A 20,168-nucleotide genomic window follows, 5' to 3' on the forward strand; every position below is an offset into this window, starting at 1 on the left:
ACAGGTGTTGGTTGACATGCTTTGTGCAGGTACATGCTCCTAGTGGCGCCTACATCGCATTTGGCAGGACATCATGCGTTGCCGCCCTCGCACAACTAGTATACGTCACCAGCTGCGAGAAGGCATCAGACAACATATGCCCCAGCCAACCATGTGGTACACACACGACACCCCTCCTCTCTTTTTCTTTCTTGGCACGCCCTCCCTCCCTCAGCTCGGGGATACTATCGTATGGAATGCCTCAGCTTGCCGACTCTCCGTACGCGTCGCATACTACTGAAGGAGGGCCCACGAGAGTGGTGGATTGTGTGGAACACTCGAGGTGGGCGCGCGCAACCTATCGCCTGATCGCACAACTTCTGACATCACAACGGCAGGGTAGACTGCGCACACTTCCACCATCGTAGCTGCTCCGCGGCCCCTGCACACTCCGCCCCCACTTTCACTCGGAGGGAGCACGGACGGGTGAGACGTTGGCATGCGCAAACTTCTCCGAGCTTCTGCTAGGTATCATTTATGTATCTTTTCCTTTCCTGCACATTGGCGTGGACGAGTGGGATCCGAGTGTAATTGGAATATTTATGCTCACTCCATACCTATAAACAATGATAAACACTCCACTTTATATATAAAATCCCCCTGGGTGGCATCCAGTGCACAGCTGGATGGGGACTACGGGCAAAACCACAGGGTTGGCCGTAGCCGGCACCGTGTTTTTTGCTAAAAGAAAACTATACTCTTTTTTTGTTTTCTTAATAATAAACAAACACTTCCCCCCTTTCTCTGGCCACATATTTAATAATAAACAAACACTTCCCCCCCCCCCGTTCACATTCTGGCCTTCCATTGATGTCCTCATCACCCTTTAGTCATATATTTAATAATAAACAAACACTTCCCCCCCTTTCTCTTGGAGAAACTCATAAATATATCAAGTATGTAAAAATTACATCAGTTTTAGACTAGGCTAAGTAAAGTTTGAATGTATGGCATTGCTATTTTCAAGGGGATATAAACCACTTTTCACATATTACACAAAAACTATATGGTTTGATTCAATCATTTATATCACCATAGGTTGTATCTAACTTATCATACATAATAGATAGTATTGGGCTCCAGATTCTCAAGATCCGTTGATGTGCTGGACAACCTCAAACAATGGGAAGACTTGCATCGAACTCATATGCATGGGATTGCAAAAACATAACTGAAAAAAATTGTGTGTCTAAAAAAATTCAATACAAATATTGAAGGAACCTTAGATGCTCACTCAAGGATACACAAATGACCCTCAGGAGAAAATTTAGTTGGAATATCCACTCCAACTCCTCTCCTTTCGGAGAAATTTTTTGGAAAAAAAGATTTAATGGCCAATACAACTTGAAAATGTAAAAGTAACACAGAGCATTAAGATTCCAGAGAATGATGGGTTGCATTCATCAATGTGAAAGGTGCCATTGTGGCATTGGTAGTGTTAACACCCTAATATGCCAATCACAAACTGATATTTTTTTAAAGAGCAATGATATGTGGCAGGTGGAGAAAATGTAATGATTTAAATGGCAGTACATGCAATTTTAGGGCCAGCACATGCCCAACCATGAGGAACATATCACAGTTGAAAAGAGAAATCAACAGTGTAGCTCTACTATTTTCAGTGCCAGGTTAGATCATTAATTATTAAAAAATTCTAAACACATCATTTTGTGTTCTGTTCAGAAACACATCAGAGGGAAAATTCATAATCCTAATCTCTAATCATTGAAGTCAGAAGATCTTTAGGACATACGTGGAGAATTTAGTATGATAATATTGGTTGTTAAAGAAATTAGTTATAGTTGAGCAATAGAACTAATAATAGTTGAGAAGATAATGGAATAATAGAAGATAAGTAATTAGTAGTTGGGAGGTAGTATCTAATGGATGAAAGAATTAGGATGGTAGTCAATAGCAAGGAATAGTAAATGATGTGAGAGAGCTGGAGAAAGGCAGAGATAATATAAGATATTTTTGTATCTTTTTACAGATATTAGGGATATTGAAGAAGCAGGATGTTTGAAACGATTTAATGATACTATAAGTAAGAGTGATATGAATGCAGGTAGTGAAGAATAATAGAATATTAGAGAGATATGATAATAGAGTACTATTAATAGGAGATAGGGGGCTTAGTTATTTAATTAATAGTAAGTTGTATCTTATATCGGAGATGGATATAATAATAAAGGATATTAATATCTAATTAGATAGTAAATAAGATTTTAGGTCAATAAGATGTAAGAAGAAGAATGAAGATGCAATAAGAAGTATTTAGTTTAGAAGTTAATTGATAGGAGTATTTAGTTTAGTAAGAGGTAAGAAAAATAATTAAGAGGAAGTAATACTGATAATAAGGGAGAAAGTTTATTATAAGTTGAGTTATGGATTGGATTCTGGGAAAAGATATATATGTATATATATATATACGCTTAGTTTTTTAGAATAAGAAAGATAGACAAAAGTATAGGGATTATCTAATTTATTAGAGAATTAACTACATAGAGAGATTAAATTGTTGTTTGATTTAGAAGAAATAAGGTAGAAGGGAAAATAATATGATGAGAGAGAAATATTTGTATATATATATATGGAGATTATAAGAATATAAGAGTAAGAGATGTACTTAGGAGATTATAGTTTATCTAATCATAAGAATCTGTACTACTATAATAGGAATTGGTGTACTCTTCTGGCCTCTGATTGGATGACAAAAGAGTGAGAGAGAAGAGAGAGAGTGGGAGAGCCCACTCCCCGCCGCCACCCTGCCCTCCTCCCCCAGCCTCCCGCGCCCCCTCCCTGCCACCGCCCCGCCCTCCTCCCCTGGTCTCCCACGCCCCCTCCCTGTCGCCGCCCCGCCCCTCCCCCAGCCGCCCACTTCCTCCCCGCCGCCATCCCCTTCCCCGCCACCTGCAACCCCCCCCCCCCTCCCCCCCCACCCGCCCCCCCCCCCCCCTCCCCCCTCGCCCCCTTCTCACCACTGCTCGAGCCAGACCGAGGTCGACCCGCTCGAGCTGGCGGAGCCGCCCCAAGGAAGGGCAGAATCAGGAGGGAGGCAAGGGGGGTGTGCGGGGGAGAGGAGGGGGCGCGGGCAGCGGGGAGGTAGCGGGAGGCCGGGGGAGGAGGGTGGGTGGCGGGCACAAAGGGGGCACGGGCGGCCGGGGGAGGGGGACAGCGCGCGGCGGGGAGGGGAGGCGCGCGGTGGCGGGAGGGGTGCGGGCGGCCGGGGAAGGGTGCGCGTCGGGAAGGGGGTGTGGGCAGTGGGGAAGGGGGGTGGCGGCGGCGGGGAGGGGGCACGGGAGGCGGGAAGGGGGTGTGGCGGTGGCGGGAAGGGCCGCGGGCGGCTGGGGGAGGAGGGCGGGGCGGTGGGAAGGAGGGCTGGGGGGTGTAGGCGGTCGAGGGAGGGGCAGGCCGGCGGCTAGGAGGGGGCGCAGGCGGTCCGGGGAGGACTGGAGCAGCGACGGGGCACCGCACATACCCGTGTGTGGTGTGCAATTACTATGTGCCGTGCGATGTGTAAAATTGGTGTATTCTTCTGGACGCTGATTGGCTAACAAGAGAGTGAGAGAGAAGAGACATAGTGAGAAATCTCCCTCCTCCCCCGGCCTCCCGCACCCCGCACAAAGGCACAAAATTCACACCACACTGCGCACAAAGGCATGAAAATTTATCTAAAGCGAGCATTGCAAGCGGGCCCCACTAGTGTATTTAATTAAATGTATAGGAATAGGCTAGATAGCCTCAATGGGATCAAGAAGATGAAGATATTGATATTTATATTGTGATATAGTAAAGGCTAGTTCGTATAGGTCTATATATGAATCAAGTGATTTTTAAGATTTTTAATTACATTAAATCAGTAAGGAAACTAGATAAAATGGGGAATGTCTCAAATGCACACTAGGTGCTCGATAAAATGCCATAAAGAAATTGCAATTTGAATATCTACAGAATACATCTTGATAGGTGATTAAAATGAATAAATCTGCTCTGTCATGTTTCCTTACTGATTCTCCATCCGATTTAGCAAAGGGGACGTATTGAATCTGCCCTGATTCGGGCGAACAAGAGTTGGGGCACTGACCGCCGCCCGGAATGTCGGTGTGCATTCTATCTCATTCTTCTCCTTTCTGGTGCAGATCTGAGTCTCCCTGTGCACTCCCTAGAGCTGTCAATATTCTTGAAGAAGTGTCACCCTTCTCCTCTTGCTCATCCCATTGCCAGAATGGGTCGTCCACTATTTCTCCTTCTACGGTAAGATGGGGTGCTAAGCCTCAAAATTTGAATTTACAGGGTTGAGAGAGAAGCTCGAGCAACCCTTCCTTCAATGGTTTCCAATCCACGGCTTCTCTAAGACGTTGGATCACCAAATGGTCCCTCATGTCGTCGCCAACCACCGACCGGCCGACGGAGATGACAATCAGGGTGGCAATAGGACATCTTTGCCCCCGACCATTCAATCTTCATAAGAATGGGTCAATATCTAGAATTACCAATTTTTGGATATTATTTCATAAAAATCTTGGTATTGATAAAATATGATTTTTTTAAGTTTTCTCAAATTTCAAACTTCCTTGGCCCCAATATCCAATATCAGATAAGTTTAGGAATATTTTTTCATTCACTTATATAAAATATCATTATTGAAAATAAATTATTTAACCACCACTGGTTCTCTTCTTTGTTAACATTTTTTTATCCATCAACACAATATTTCGCGCAGCTATCTCTTCTATTTTTTCATTCAATTTGCCGGATTTCTTCTTGCTCCTATTCCTATATTGAGATCTCAATTTAATTTTAAACTCTACAAAATCCCTTTTCTATAGGGAATTGGCTTGACTACCTGAAGCCAGAAAATTAGTTAACCACAAACATGTTTTATTGTATGGTTGTATAGTGGATATATGAAGTTGTCAAAAGATACAAAAACATCAACATATCTGATTTAAAATAATATTTATTCATCCCCCCATGAGGAAGTACCAAAAACGTCTTACTCTTCATTCAAATTAGTAAAAAAAATATTTCTAAACAAACTAATGTATAGTAAATGAATTGGTTATAAAATAAATGGGCTCTTAGTTATAATATATTATTTTTCAGACTTATATTCAACTGTAGGGAAGGCTCTAACAATTTTCTTAACTTTTTTCAACAAAAAAGTAGGAAATGGAAATTTTTTTGAAGCTAAGTATTTGTTATAAAGTTATTTTCATCATTTTAGCAAGAATAGGATACATACAAAATATTTAAAACTCGAGATGAGGTTGATCCATTTCGAGATTGATTTCAAATTATTCAGAAACTAAATACTGACGCGGTTGGTGTTTTACAACTAATGGAGTTTTGTGAGATATCGACATATCACTAATTCCACTTTTTCAAAAGCCCTTAATTCAATATCAAATTTATCCATCTTTTCTTTATTAAATTACAGGACGAAGATGAAATAGGGATACATAAGATTTTTTTATAATGGGGCTTTTTATTTGATTTCAATTGGATAAAAGAAAAATGCACTATTTGTCATGGCACATGAAAAATGATGATAAATCATGTTAAATGCATGTTATGAATATGCGTTACCAGAACATCTTCGTAAACCTATGATACTCCCTTAGAATAATTTACATATAGGATGTCATTAAACAACTGATGGAGGACCATCCAGTCGAGCATGCCCAGACTCGTCATCAACTACGTCGTGGAGCCTGAGCCAATGTGAAGAACCCAGGTTTTCGCTACCAGGTTTGAGAAACCGCATTCGCGTCGTTTCAATTCATGTTTGTGTCTTCTTTTGGTTTTGTGGATGCCCTTCCTCGTGTACGGACCCCTCGGAGCATCGTTTTGGTCTTACCTTGTCATCTCCTTTGATTGTAGTGAGGCCCCTCCGAACATTGATTTGGTCTTACCTTGTCTTACCTTGTCATCTCCTTTGACTTTAGCTTCTGTCCTCCTAAAGGAGCCTTTAGGGTGGAAGCCCACAATGCTTCTCCCCCTAGAGGAGCCCATTAGGGCACCCTTAAGCCCCCCCCTTTCATTTTACTATAAAAGAGAGGGGGAGACTCACGACTTCTTTAGCGAGTAGAGACTTGTTTTTTGAAAAAAAGAGACTTTGTTTGAGAAGTAGAAGAGAATTGTCGTGTTTTCTTTAGGGTTGCACCTAGAGGAAGACTGTGTTCTTACCCCTGTAGGATTGAAGCTAAAAGGAGGAAACCGCCAGAGTATTGCTGCCGTGGACGCGTCGCCAGTCGTCGCCCCAACCGTTGTTACACTAATGTTGTTGCCACCGACTGGACGTTCACCGTCAAACTGTTGTCGCCCTTCAACTAACATCCCTCTGTTGATGACAGTTTGTCCTCACCCTGGAGTTGCTCCGTTGTGGAGTGAGAGAAGATGGAACGGAAGAAAGTGAGAAGGAGGTAGAAGAAGAAGAAACAGGGATCGTAGAAGAGAATCCTGCAAATTTTCCAATCGAAGTTCCCTTATTTATAGTCACGAGAAGAAGGCGGTGGCATTTAAGGCGGTGAACTACCGCCTTAGTGTCACCATGCCGAGTGGGATGGTGATGCACTCCGGAGAGCGTGGCGCCACTTGGCAACGGACGTGCGACGCCTTGGGACAGCATGTAACCGCCACTGCGCAGGTATGGAGGTGGCATGTAATGAGTGGCTGATATGGCGCGGTCAATGGATGCGTGGCTTTCAAGGAGCTTTGGCAGCTTCTCAACGACCGAGGGAGACGTACAGGTATGAGAGGTGGCATTGTGCTTCTGGAGATGCGCGCCTATCTATACGAATAGACAGGTGGTCTCCGTACGTGCAGGTGTTAATGTATTAACAAGGAGACATAAGGATATCAGGTGATAGTCGCCCACTGAGGATCATCCTATCCGTAGTCAGCTCTGCCATAGGGACGGCACACAGCCATTTGAATCATTTGGAAGACCGTTAACTCAGTGGTCTTGAACCGTGACATGTTCTCGCCTGGTTTTCTCACATTGTCTGGATCACAACGCGTCGTGGTGAGCCTGTCGAACTCTCATACTCCGTCGTCGTTACCGTCAAGACTAGCCCACGAACGTGACATGGCTGACTGGGGCATTCTCTTTTCCTCTCACAGTCAGAGCTACCCCTACAACCTGCTACGGTCAACCGATGCTATCGCCCGGTCACAACGTTCAACCACGCCGCTCAGGCATCATCTGGTCAATTAAAGAAGCAAACAGTCGATTAGAGGACCTGCCCACTAATCTTTCAGGGTATTGGGTCGATCTTGGCCAAGGCCTTCTCGTCTATCGCCTAGTCGGTAATTCATCATCATATATTTCTGACTATCTTGATCAGCCATGATCAGCGGTCTCTAGTTGCCGATTGTCCGACGTTAAGGGCCCTCGGCCATCACCGCCCGTAGCCCATGGCCACCCTCAGCTTCCCTACCACCTGGACACTGATCAAGCTGTTCTCCCAAGATGGTGATTATCATCAACGCCGCCGAGTCGGTGCCCTGTTGTGCGCCGTTCCTGGCCATCCAGCCGTCCCCCGCCCCGACAGGTGGCTGATGTGATTCCCAACTCCTCTCATTGACCAGCAGTTTGAGACTCACCCTGCGCACCCCATCGAGCCCACAGGTCACTCGTTCCCTCCCCTATTATTTGCAGCATTATCACGTTTTCCAGTTCTGGTCTTTGATTGCTCCGTTACCCAGGGAGAATTTACACGTGATTGTAGGACTAGCCACCACCTTCGTGTTAGGAATCCTTCTTTTTCGATGTCAGATCAGTGTCGTTCACAATGACGGATGCAGATGCTCACGAACGGTGATCGTCCCCCTTTATGTTGGCCTTCAAACTGATCACAAGGGTAATTGGGAGCCCGTCCGTGACACGACCCCCACAGTGTCGTCTACCTGCCTCATCGATTTGTATCAATCAGCCTTCCATCGTGCTCCTCGTTGAATTTAAACTACACATCGTCTATTCACGTCCGCATCACGCCCTTCTCGCCATTCCCCTATGGTGTTACACAACCTGCTTGATCGCGGCGCGTCGTGTTACATCAACAACCATTTACATGATTTTACAAGTTAGTGTCATAGACATGATGCAATCTATCAATCAATTACATATCATTTTACATCCTTTATGAACTTATTATTTATATGATATATTTACATTATTCATTTACACACACATATTCTTTTATATTTTATGTTAGTCAAAGATGAGAAAATAAGCAATGTTATGCTTGAAGTCAAAGCCCCAAATATTCTGAAATTTCCTCATACTTCATTATTTCATATATTTTGAATTATTTTATAAATAAACACTTTATTTAAGTCATGATATATATGTTAAGGATGTATTCAGTTTATTCATAATTTGATGAGCTTCTCAGATATATAGAGCAATGTATCAGGCAGTATGAGAAGAACAATGGGTATGCCTCATTGACTTTGTGGACCAAGAGTGGGTGAGAAGTGAGCAGTTAATATTTTAGTGAACTCCTCAAATTGACTGATTAATGGATAAGGTGACATTTTTAGCCTGTCACCTTATCCATTATTTAATGTTTGATTTTTATCTATATTTTAATCCCCTGGAAAATTCTCTAACTCAAGTTTGAACCTAAACAACTGAATTTACAATACGCCAAGCAGTGAAGTAGATGTCAAGGCCAATACGCCGAAGGCAACTGGAGTTCCTCATTCTTTAAAATATGGAGTTAAAATCAAAGAGAAGCACTAAGATGGCATGTCAATGTTGTTTTTCAAAGAAATCACCCTTCTTGATTTATCTCTGCAATCCCTGCTCTAAAGTGACTTTATCCATTTTTTGTGTACGAGTTTTTATGTTGAATAAAAACTGAAAATCAGTCCAAAAAAATTTTCTTTGATGGTCTTATCACGTACATAGGTAAAACATAAAAACATTATCATTACTTAAATACAATTTAGTATCACTTATAACTTCACAAAACCTGCACCTAAAAAATGACTCAGAATTCTAATAATATCTAAATGAAAATAATTAGAATCCATAGTTGTTTTTAAGGTGCAGGTTTTGTGAAGTTATAAGTGAAACAAGATTGCATTCAAGAAATCATAACAATACCAACCCACTGAAATTACTCTACAAGCAGCCTATTTCAGAAATTTCCTTTGGAAGAATTCTATGAGATGATTTTAATCTATATTAAACTCAAATATTCATAATATCTAAAATGAAAATAATTAGAATCCACAGTCATTTTTTAGGTGCAGGTTTTGTGATGTTGTAAATGAAACAAGACTGCATTCAAGAAAAATCATAATAATATCACCCTACTGAAATTTCTCTGCGAGCAACCTATTCATAAAATTCCCTTTGGAAGAATTCTACGAGATGTTGCTGAATCTGTATTAGACTCAAATATTAATAATATCTAAAATATTAAGAATTCCATAAAATATTAAGGGAATTTTCCCGTCTAATTCCATGAAATCTGAACCAAATTTTGATACTATTGTGGTGGCGATGACGTCAACGCACCAACCTCGGACGCGCCACCAATGTCATCTGACATGCCTCGCATGCAGACTCATCATCGACATCAACTATAGAACCGCCAGGATGACGAGAAAATCAGTGCACCGACGACAAACGCACCATCTTCGGACGTGCCACCATCGCCTCCCGAGACGTCCCGCATCATGACACATCGTCAACGACAGATCCAGAACTGCCCTTTGACATGACACGATTACACGTCATCTACTTTTATTTTATGTCATTTCTCGTATTTTCTCTTTCCTCCAAGGCCTATATGAAGGCCAATATTGCAAGAAACATTTGGCAAATATTTTCAAGAATTGAGTTTTCTTCTTGGAAGATTTGCCCTGGCCTCCTTCCCCCTCTTGGACTGTCGTTGCCGCAGCCATCCTCGTCAGTGCCATTGTTGCTGCCCCGTGCCCTCGGCCATCACCTAGCGCCCAGGCCGCCTGCGCCGTCCCCTGGTCGGCGCCCCGCGACCAGGCTGCCGCCCAACGGCAAGACCGCCCGCGCCCCGATTGCCGCCCAGCGCCCAGGCCGTCGCCAGACACCCAGGCCACGCACACCCCTTGGCCGCTGCCCAGCGCCAAGGCCGCCCAGCGCCTAGGCCGCAGGCGCCCCCCTTGGCAGCCGCCCAGCGCCTGGACCGCCTAGCGCCCAGGTCGCGCGCGCGCCCCTTGGCCGTCGCCCAGCGCTTGGGCTACCGCGCCATGCGGGCCCCTTGGCCGCCGCCCAGCGCCAGGGCTGTCGCGCCCAGGCCATGCACGCCCCTTGGCAGCCGCCCTAGCGCTAGGACCGCTCGCGCCCCTTGACTATCGCCCAACACCCAGGCCGCCCCAGCACTCATTCCCCTGTCTCTGCTCAGTGTCCAGGCTTCCCGCGCTTCCGGACGCCGTCGAAGTTACTTGCCATGGCGCATACCATTTAGGTTTTGGGGTACTGCCCCAAACCCCGCAGGGGGGCGACTCCCCCCTTGACCCCCCTCCAATTGATCGCGTAGTTGGATCCACGACATCCTACCGAAGCGCACGTCAATCGTCCCGCTAAAGTCGCATCGAGAAAAACCTCCTCACACACCATCTGGTGCTGAGGTATTCCTAAACTCTTTGGTGTCCCGTGTTCTTGGTCCACTATTCCTCGAGAGTTCATCCACCGCCGTTGGATTTGATTTGGATTTTGGATTTTCAAACGACAAGTGATTAGGTTTTTGAATCTTCAAGCAAACGAGATTCGAGTTTATTGATTTTGGTGCTTAGCACGGCCGTGGTGGTTGAAGACAGTACTCCCGCCCTCGACGAGGAGAGGGGCTGCACCACCACTATTTCATCGGATTTAAATCTTAGAAATCGATCATGTGGTTTGTGGTCTGATTTACCCATTCCATTCCTAAATCAACCCAATACCTAGCACCCATCTTGCCTTTTCTCCCCGTCACGTCTAGTCACCCTGCATCCGTCTCATCTAGTTGTCCTGCGTCATATTGATTCATTGGGTTAAAGTTTGAGTGAAATTTACGATAAGATTCGTTTTGAATTCATAACAAAAATCATCTTGTAGAATTCTTTGTGAGATGATTTTTCTTTATTATCAGGAGGCACACTTTTCATGGGGAGAGAGGGAGCCTTGAAATAATAGGAATAAGCAATAATGGTTTTTTTATAAATTTCAAAATCATTAGAATATGATAAGTGTAATTGCTTAGACATGTCCATGAAAAATCACTAAGCATTTCACTTATCATATTTCCATCTAATGTAGTAAATTTTCAGTTAAAACTCAATTTGAAAAAAAATTAAATATGTAAATTCAACCCATCCAATGTTATTGATAATCACAAATAATATGTTATTTTTAATCGAAATTTTACCTGTTGGTTTTCATTTAATAATAAGTTTACAATCATATTATTAGATTTTTAGATTATATTATCATTTTCCCTATTTTTTGGTATTTCTATCAAGTTTTATGACATTAAATTCATTAAAATTATTTTATAAATGTAGAAAATATATTTTGTGATGTATTTAAATATTTTCATGGGTTTGAAAGTCAATCCACTTTGCCAAATTTTTTAGTCCAATTCATTAAAATTACAACTAATGATTTGTGTCGGGCAATCATAAACTACAGAGATAGATTGGTGTCGGCCAATCATGAAAAGTGTCCAATTGTTATGGTATATTATTCTATTGTTTATTATTAGCTTTTACGTAAGAAAGCGAGCAGAGAATAGAAAAAATAATGTTTTGGTTTCAATAAATGTATCATGTCTCTTTAGATGCACCCATACACGTGTCATGATATGATTTAACGAAGGAAGAAAAGGAGCAACCATAGGTCATCAGTTATTATCTCAGGTCCTCAAAACCTATGGTCCCTTTCACAAGTAGGTTGAAAGGGTTTCCTAGGAAGATAAATGTTTTAGGGGTCCAGCCTACTCTTGTCCTTTAACTAATTTAACGTCACGACTTAGGAATTCTGAGGTCCTAAGTGATGGAAATATATGTGGCTGGCAAGCCAATCACACATTCCACATCTCGTTCCATGTTCATTAATAGAACATATTCATTATAGTGCACATCTGATGCTTATAATGAAGTCCGTGAATACATGATCGGACTTGGTGAATTATGATGAGATCGTAATACAGAGATCACTAGTCTTTAAGCATGTATTCTAAACACTCCTATTCGAAGGATACACGAGAAGGACATCGAAGTATCCGGATAGAATAGCACTATCTAGCCTCACTCATATGATGAGTATGGCCGTTCCCATAGCCATTAGTGTGGAGACACTAAGGATAGATAGTGGGTGCTCTTTAGTGGAAAGAGTTCACTGAATTGATCCATACGAATCCCTGAATGGTATTATACCGAACTGTTAATCAGGTTGATTCACATCACGGTTGTGTAAGTGGTCCTTAGACTTGAGACACCAAAGACGTCTTGTGAACAAAGGGTTGTACTTTGGCTATGGCTAACGAGTCTCTAATCATGGGATTCTAAACAGTCTTAAGTCGGGTACATCAAGAAGTTCACGAAGATGATTGAGTAGTCAAGATGGGATTGTACACCCTCAGTATAAGAGGTGACAGCTCAAGTGATGCAGGAACACGTCGGGGATGAAATCCAGCCGTCTCCAAGGGGAATGGACTCGGTATCAAAGATAACGGTGTCGGACGTCAAATCGGGGTAGTTTTCCGACACGAGGATCCTACGGTAAAGACCTACGATGCAATGCACGGGCGTGGGTGTCTAGTATGTGCGGCTGCCAATAGGCAAGGGGGAGCCGACTCCCGGGACGCCAAGGGCGGCGCGATGGCGGCGCGCGGGCGGCGCGATGGCGGCGCGCGGGTGGCGCGCAGGCAGTCTGGGTGGCCCCCTTGGAGAGAAAGAGAAAGGAGAGAATGGAGAGAAAGAGAGAGAAGAGAAAGAGAGAGGAGAGGGGAGGCCGATGTCGCAAGGCCGCGGTAGTGGCGGCGGCGGCGACGACTAGGGTTTGGAAGGTGGAAGATAGGGGAGGCTGGGCAATCCTCCAAGAAGAGTTAAACAAAAACTCGATTCTTGAATTATGATTGCCTAATGTTTCTTGAAAACAATGGCCTATATATAGGCCTTGGAGGAAAGAGAAAATAAAGACGAGAAAATAAAGACATGCGCCGTGTCACGCCAAAGGGCAGTTGTGGATCTGCCTCTGGCGTCGTGTCATGACGCGCGTAGGGACGTGCGTGGGTGGAGACGTGCTTGTCGACGGTTGTGGCATGTTGACTTCGGTTGAATCCGGTTGACCGTGGTTCATAGCGGGCGTGTTGACTCCGGTTGACCGTGTTGACGCGTTCAATGCTGAAGTGTTGGCGTCCTCGCCATCACATTACCCGGAGTACTTGAATCCGGGCGTTCGTACCGTCGCCTTGGCTTGCCGGGTGGGCTAAATGCGTACCGGTGACGGTGTCGATGGTGACAGTGACATCTCCAAAGACGTCTCTGTGGGCTCGGGCGATGCTGCACCATTATCAAGGAAGATGATGTGATGAAGTCCTTGGACAAGGCAGTGAAATATCGGAGAAGAGTTCTCCGATGATTTTTTAATGCATGAGTACTAACTCCGATGACCGATTAGGGTTTGACGGTTGACCATTTGTCCAAGGAGCATCAAGTGGATGAGGGATTATACATACACTATAACCGATGATGAACAGGTTCCATGAGTGAGTCGATACACACTCATTTGTATCTTCTAGAGCACGAGGTGTAGCTTGGCACCCCATCTGTTGGAGACTCAACCTATCGATTAGGTTAAATCGATCCAGCATTAATTAATCTATATGTTGATATAGTTAATTAATTTGGAAGGCCAATAAAGGATATTGGGCCGTTGGATTCGTTTACTAGACTGATACATGGGCCTAGAGGGTCACAAGCAAATGGTTTTTTGGATGTTGGAAGATATACTTAAGTTTTGGGGGTTTTATGAAAAATACCCACTTAGTATAAATAGGAAAAGGACCTGAATGAAATTCACCTAGGCCAGAATTGTTCCAGGGCGTTTCCCCTTCTTCTCACATCCCCCAACACCCCCTCTCCATCCTCGATGTGATCAGGACAACATAACAACGCCGACGGAGAAAGAACAGGACTCGTCAACAAGGAGGAGATCTGATGTGCCGAGGACCACATGGATACATCTAGAGGCTGCACACGGGAGCAGCTTGACTCGGCTCACTCCAGGATCCAAGAAATCACGGATGCGATCTGTGTAAAGGTACATTGTTTCAATGATTTTGTTGATGCCGTTTGATTCGTTCAAGTCTTCCGCTGTGAATCGTTTTATTTATTCATCCATGTCAAGGCCTCTAGAACCCAACACTAAGTTCCCTCTTGCATTATCTAGAGATATGAACACACCGGATAAACTCTATTGATATATGAATGGGTAGATGATAACCTTGTGCAGGTGCTTTAAAGACCCTATGGTGTCTAGGGGCTTTCTCTAGGAATTTTAAGAGGGTGCTTTGTTGGGTTTGGATCTTTATTATTTTGCAATATGTGTGGTGGAATAATATTTGGCATGGAATTTTAAAAACAGATTTTTCATGCAATTTTAAAAACATAAATCAAGCACTCATGTCAACGCGAAAATGGAGTACATTTATAAACTTGGGTTTTGAGCATAATATGGGAATCCTGATGATTTCATGCCATGCTGGTGATTCGTGACGAGGATTGAGGAGGAGAAAAAAAGTAATGATCCAGATTTCTCCAACTTCAAGATGTGATATTTAGCAACCTAAAATAATTTTTTAGATGAAATTTGAGGACAACTCCATCTTTACCTCCTCCATATTTACCTTCATCCATAGTATGAGATCAATAAATAGAGGGTTCCATTTTTATAGAAATAGCAACCTTGGATTGTATTCATAATTACAATTAGCAGAGTGTTCTGCTCATCCATCATCTGACTTGGGTCTTTGCTTGAGTTCTGAGAGCGGATGGTTAAAGGAGTGGAAATCTGATCATGACTTGTGATGACAAATCCCCACTCGGTCTGTTGTGGATGTAACAACAAGGTTAGTGTAATCTTCATTTTTTAGGCTCATGTCTTCATCCATTTTCCTTGGTTAGCACCATCAAGGATAGTATAGGTTCACACCATCCCTCAAGCCACCATCAGCTCCATTTCTCATCAGTATGTATTTTGATACTATCTTTGTTGCCTATGGTGGCAGTATGACGGCATTGTTAACCCCATTCAACCACTCATTGATGTGTATATGCCGACGTCTCCTGTTACTAAATTACTAAAACCAATATAATATTGAGATGACATTGTTAGCTTCAATGTAAGTTTTGTTTGTACTATTTTAGTGTTTTAAATAGAGATAAATATGAGAAGGATATGATAATAGTAATGTCTACTTCCCTTACTAAATCTTTTTTATATAACTATCATGACACTTGAAGTTGACTCAAGAGTCTAATTTCCACTAAAATAAACTGAGGATTTCTTCCACGTTATGTACTTGAGATAATATGAATATTATCCTGAAAATATATATTATATTCATCTATATTAGTGTAAGAAAAAATCTCGAGACTTGGATCAATTCCATCTAGGTCCAATATTATAATTTGGTCTTCTCAATCATACATAAAATACCATTAATAATTTAATTTGATATCGTACAGTCTATTAGATGACCTATTGGATCATTTTAGTTAATTATTTGTTGATTTACTGTTGATATTGAGTAAAGTGTACAATTTTAAATAGTCTTATTTTGACTGAGTTTCTTTTGGATTCTTTCCTGGTATTGGTAGGATTTGTAGAAATACCTATGTAAGAAATCATTCCGTTCGATAATATATCGGATGTAAGAGTAACTTCTGGAAACAACGAATAAATCATTTGTCTTATTACTCCTCCCTGCTATGTGAATTGAAACTAATAATTCACTAGGCTGTATGTCAAATTATGAAATCAAATGGCCTTTCATATATGAGCCTCTGTTATTTCATGAAATCACTAAAATGGACATTTAAGATATATCATGTCAAGTTTTTGATAAATATATAACTCTTACACTAATCTATGATATCTTCCCTTATTGAGAACCGGTTCTCCTCTCTGATAACACCAATTATTACATTGGTATCAGGAATCGTGCATTTTTAAATGCATCAAAATGATTTTCTATCTGTGTTATCAATCTAAAATTTATTTCTGGGTGTTTATTTTTGTACCTTCGTGGAATCTGGGACTTTTAATTCAAATAAATATTGATTTTATAAGCCAAAATCCATTTGGGGAATTAATTAAGGATTTATTATATATTAAATTGATTTAAATTATGCTCCACCACATGTCACCATCTTATGTACGCATATAACGACAAATCATTGATTTTCTCAATGATTAGCTGCACTAATCATTTCAAAAATGTCTCATTATAGCATCTTAATTTGTGATGCTATAATGCACTAATCATAAGCTGATGTGTTATTTTTTAATGCATGAAACATGTTTCACAATGAAAATTACCATAAGTACTCTACAAATTGGGAAAATCATGCGTATGTGTCATGATATTATTTGGCAAGATGGAAAAACATGTTGATGTGATGCTCGGTTGATGTATCAACATGTCACATATTAAATACTAACTTAATATATTTGCATTTTTTCCATTAAAGGGAGATGTGTTAGATAAAGATGAGGGGATTAATAACAAAATAGAACATTGTGTCCAATCATCAGAGGAATCTTGGGGAATTTCAAAATACATGAAACCCGAAAGTGATCCGAACATGGTGCTGGTGTAGAGAGATAGTAAAAAGGAAAATTAACTGCCCAGTTTGCACAAAATTAAACTTGTTACATGGTTTGACCTCGAAGGTATATTAAGCTGAAAATTGTAGGGCATTTTTGCCTTCTGCCCTCTAACTATTCTAGCATTTGATGTATAAGGGGAGGCATACAATACTGTATAATCATCTTTCAACTTGCTACCTACATTTTTAATCTTAGTGAAAGAGAGTGAGTTGGATCCATCATGATGCCTTGGCGTCGTTGATTTATTGAATGAAGGCCACAGAGAAAAGGAGGAGCTCATCTACGTCTGTAAATTGTCAAGGTCTTGGAAGAAAATGAGGCCTTGTCTTATATTAATTTTTTTATTTATAAAAACTATCTAGCTTAGATCCATCTCTTTCTTCCATCGAAAAATCAAATCCAAATTATTATATCTATTGTGTCTGTATCGTCTTTCCTCATTGTCCAGTTGTGCCCAATTTTACATATCTAGTTTATATCTATTTATATATATCTATATATATAATTGGAGTGATTTGGAAATGTATATATTATATATATCCAAATCACTCCATACCCCTTCTCATGCTTTCATCACTCCTGCATTATATTATTCATATCATTCTTTCTTATTCTGTCTCTACATCCACAACCTTTATATTCTGTATTTCATATTAACATTTATAGTTTGTTCAAATTAATTATCACCTTCTTACTTTACCATTTATCTCCTCTTTAGCTCTTACCATAGAAGTATCACTTCTCACCACCTCTAGCACCACTTAAAGAATATTAACTTCCTTGTCACTGTTTGCTATGGGAAAAATCTGTACTCATTATTGGCAATCCATATTCCAGTAAGTGATGTTTATTAGTATTATTGATTAATATTGAATACAAACATGGGATCAACATACCCCGTGTTTAGGTTATTATTCTCCTAATTATTGTCTGTCCACAAAATTAACCTGGTTTACACCCCCTGGATCCCAATATCTTTTAATGTGTACTTTCCTGCAATAATAAAATTCATGATGCAGTGTAACGCACTTTGTTTCCTAAAAGAATTTGGCCTTCCAAAACTATGTTGATAACAAAATCTGCTGGTGACCATATCATTTGGCTTACTATAGCAAATTATCACCTTCGGTATCATATCATGGACGTGAACATGAAACTTAGTTAATAAATTGGCATGTATTGATAAACAGGATGAGATCTCCAATGCATTTCCTTAATACCATGAGCCTTGAAGTTTGGCTCAGTACATGTAATATGCTATCCTAATTTCGATGGTTGATTTGATCTTTTGGCTAACATTGATTATATTACTTTCATAAACCAAAATGACGTGTACATATATATCTTCGTCTTGGTTGTCTTACAGAAATGTATTATTTAACCTAAGTTGGTTCTGACTCCACCCTTTTATGACATCATGGAATTTTGGCATTGTCACAGTGATAAGATTTCGCAAATGGGGAAGACAATTGTACTTGATCTTTACCACACGTTTGTGTAATTACTGTAGCTTTACGACTAGCTTTGTACATTTATATTTTTCTCACATTTGATATTATGCTGTAAATACTCGAAGACAACTTAGTGAATCCTTCAAAAATCATGAGCAATGAGCTACCGCACCTATGAGCTAATTCTTCCGCAAAGGTAATTACTCTTAGGGAGAGTTAACAAAATGGGCGATTTGTCGATGTGTGTTTGATCTCTTCTGCAACGCTAAACTTCGAGAACATAAAACTTTAAAATCTTGGCTAAAGATGCTTATAATCTTGTATCGTCTTTAGCTACTCGTTTAATAAATTATCAGATTAGCATGGTGTTAATAGGAAAAGACGCAATTCATAAATATTAACCAGGTAAAAGATTTAAGCTTGAGGCTCGATACAAATTTCCAATATATGTTAATCTAATAATACTAGACATTATAATAACATTGAGAGTACAACTCTAGTAAAGAAACGTGTAAAATATCGAACAAAAAAAGGTCACCAAATGGCATCGGTACCAAATCGGGCAACCAAACCCCATCGCGGAACCCTAAAATTTTCGAACTGGTGATTTGGAGAAAATGGATACCAACACTTCTTAGAGAGAATCGGAGAGGCGAAGTATTGAGGAAATGGCACGGAAAATACCAGAGGAGAAGACCAGTGAAACGCTCAAGCTCCAGTGGATCCGAATCCTCCGGCTCCCCTCACGGTAGAATCCAAGTCCTCCACCTCCACAACATCCGGCGTCACGATCACCTCAATGATCAACTGTGCTATGCGGTCACCGATCTTCACTTCGAAATCCACATCGGAGTGATTGAAAAGAATGACACCTACGGGGCCGCGATAGTCTGCGTCCACAACGCCCGCCCCAACATCTATGGAATGCTTCCACGCTAGTCCCGACCTCGGAGCTACAAAAATCAAGCGCTCATTCAAAAGATGCCGTATGCGAAGAGTAATCGCTATTTCCATTCTTATATGCCGAGCGAGAGTTACCGATTCGAGCATAGTGGCCAGGGGGAATGGCGATGCTAAGATCCGTAGGGATCAGCACTTTTCCCCGCGCTGGAACCTTCGCAGTCACCGCGCTGCGCGTTGCACCAAGAATTAAACGATCCGCGAGCTCCAGGCAACAAGATTCAAACGATGAGACAATTACAGACTGGTTTACCTGGAGAGATCGTAGCCAGCGGAGAGAGGAGAAGCTCTGGAAGGCAAGACCGCATTCTCCGAGAGCCTCTTAACCTTCAGGAAGGGCAGGTTTGCAGAGACATCGTCGGATTTCTCCTCGAGAACCTTCTGGATTTTCGTGGCCGGCTCTTCCTCGACGCTGGTAACCATGCTGGAAGCTGAACGGAGAAGGAATGGGGGCCAGTTGCGGTATTTATAGGCGTGTTTGAATGGAGAATTGGCGCCAAAATTTCCCGCCTGAACTGGCCTCGCTTGCGCGATTCTTCGCTCCGCCGGGAGTTGGGCCAGCGAGAAGAGAAGACGAAGCATCGAAATCAAGGGAATGTGCGATATTTCGGGTAAATTCCTGGGTTCGACTTAGGGTTTAGGGTTTTAATAGAAAATGCATGCAACATTTGTTTTCTATCTATATCTCTATTTCTATATCTCAATTTAATCTCAATATCTACTAGTATCTCTCTCTCTTCGTCTGTATCTCTCTCTCAGTCTTTGTCTCTATCTCTATCTTTCTATATCTCTATCTCTGTCTTTCTCTATCTCAATCTTAATCTCAATATCTACTATTATCTCTCTATCTT

At 41.7% G+C, this 20,168-nt stretch overlaps 1 protein-coding gene across 1 annotated transcript; it reads right to left on the reverse strand.

Annotated features, from left to right (window-relative positions):
- Nucleotides 1-18,852: 18,852 nt before the first annotated feature.
- DUT1 (DUTP-PYROPHOSPHATASE-LIKE 1) lies at nt 18,853-19,948 on the reverse strand. Its single transcript, XM_078574295.1, has 3 exons — nt 19,571-19,948; nt 19,396-19,487; nt 18,853-19,310 (listed from the first exon to the last, which is right to left on the reverse strand). The coding sequence occupies exons 1-3, from the start codon at nt 19,897-19,899 to the stop codon at nt 19,066-19,068; spliced, it is 666 nt and encodes a 221-aa protein (XP_078430421.1). The 5' UTR covers nt 19,900-19,948; the 3' UTR covers nt 18,853-19,065.
- Between the last annotated feature and the right edge of the window lie 220 nt (nt 19,949-20,168).

This window comes from Wolffia australiana, chromosome 4 (genome assembly GCF_029677425.1).
Source record: "Wolffia australiana isolate 7733 chromosome 4, ASM2967742v1".
NCBI lineage: Eukaryota > Viridiplantae > Streptophyta > Magnoliopsida > Alismatales > Araceae > Wolffia > Wolffia australiana.

Excerpts from the sequence above, each read along its gene's own strand:
- DUT1 (XM_078574295.1), bottom strand. The coding sequence starts at position 19,899 with ATGCTTCGTCTTCTCTTCTCGCTGGCCCAACTCCCGGCGGAGCGAAGA. Across the intron at positions 19,488-19,570 it reads GCTGGCTACGATCTCTCCAG|CGCGGTGACTGCGAAGGTTC; the intron begins GTAAACCAGTCT and ends TGCAACGCGCAG. Across the intron at positions 19,311-19,395 it reads TGGCCACTATGCTCGAATCG|CTCCGAGGTCGGGACTAGCG; the intron begins GTAACTCTCGCT and ends TGATTTTTGTAG.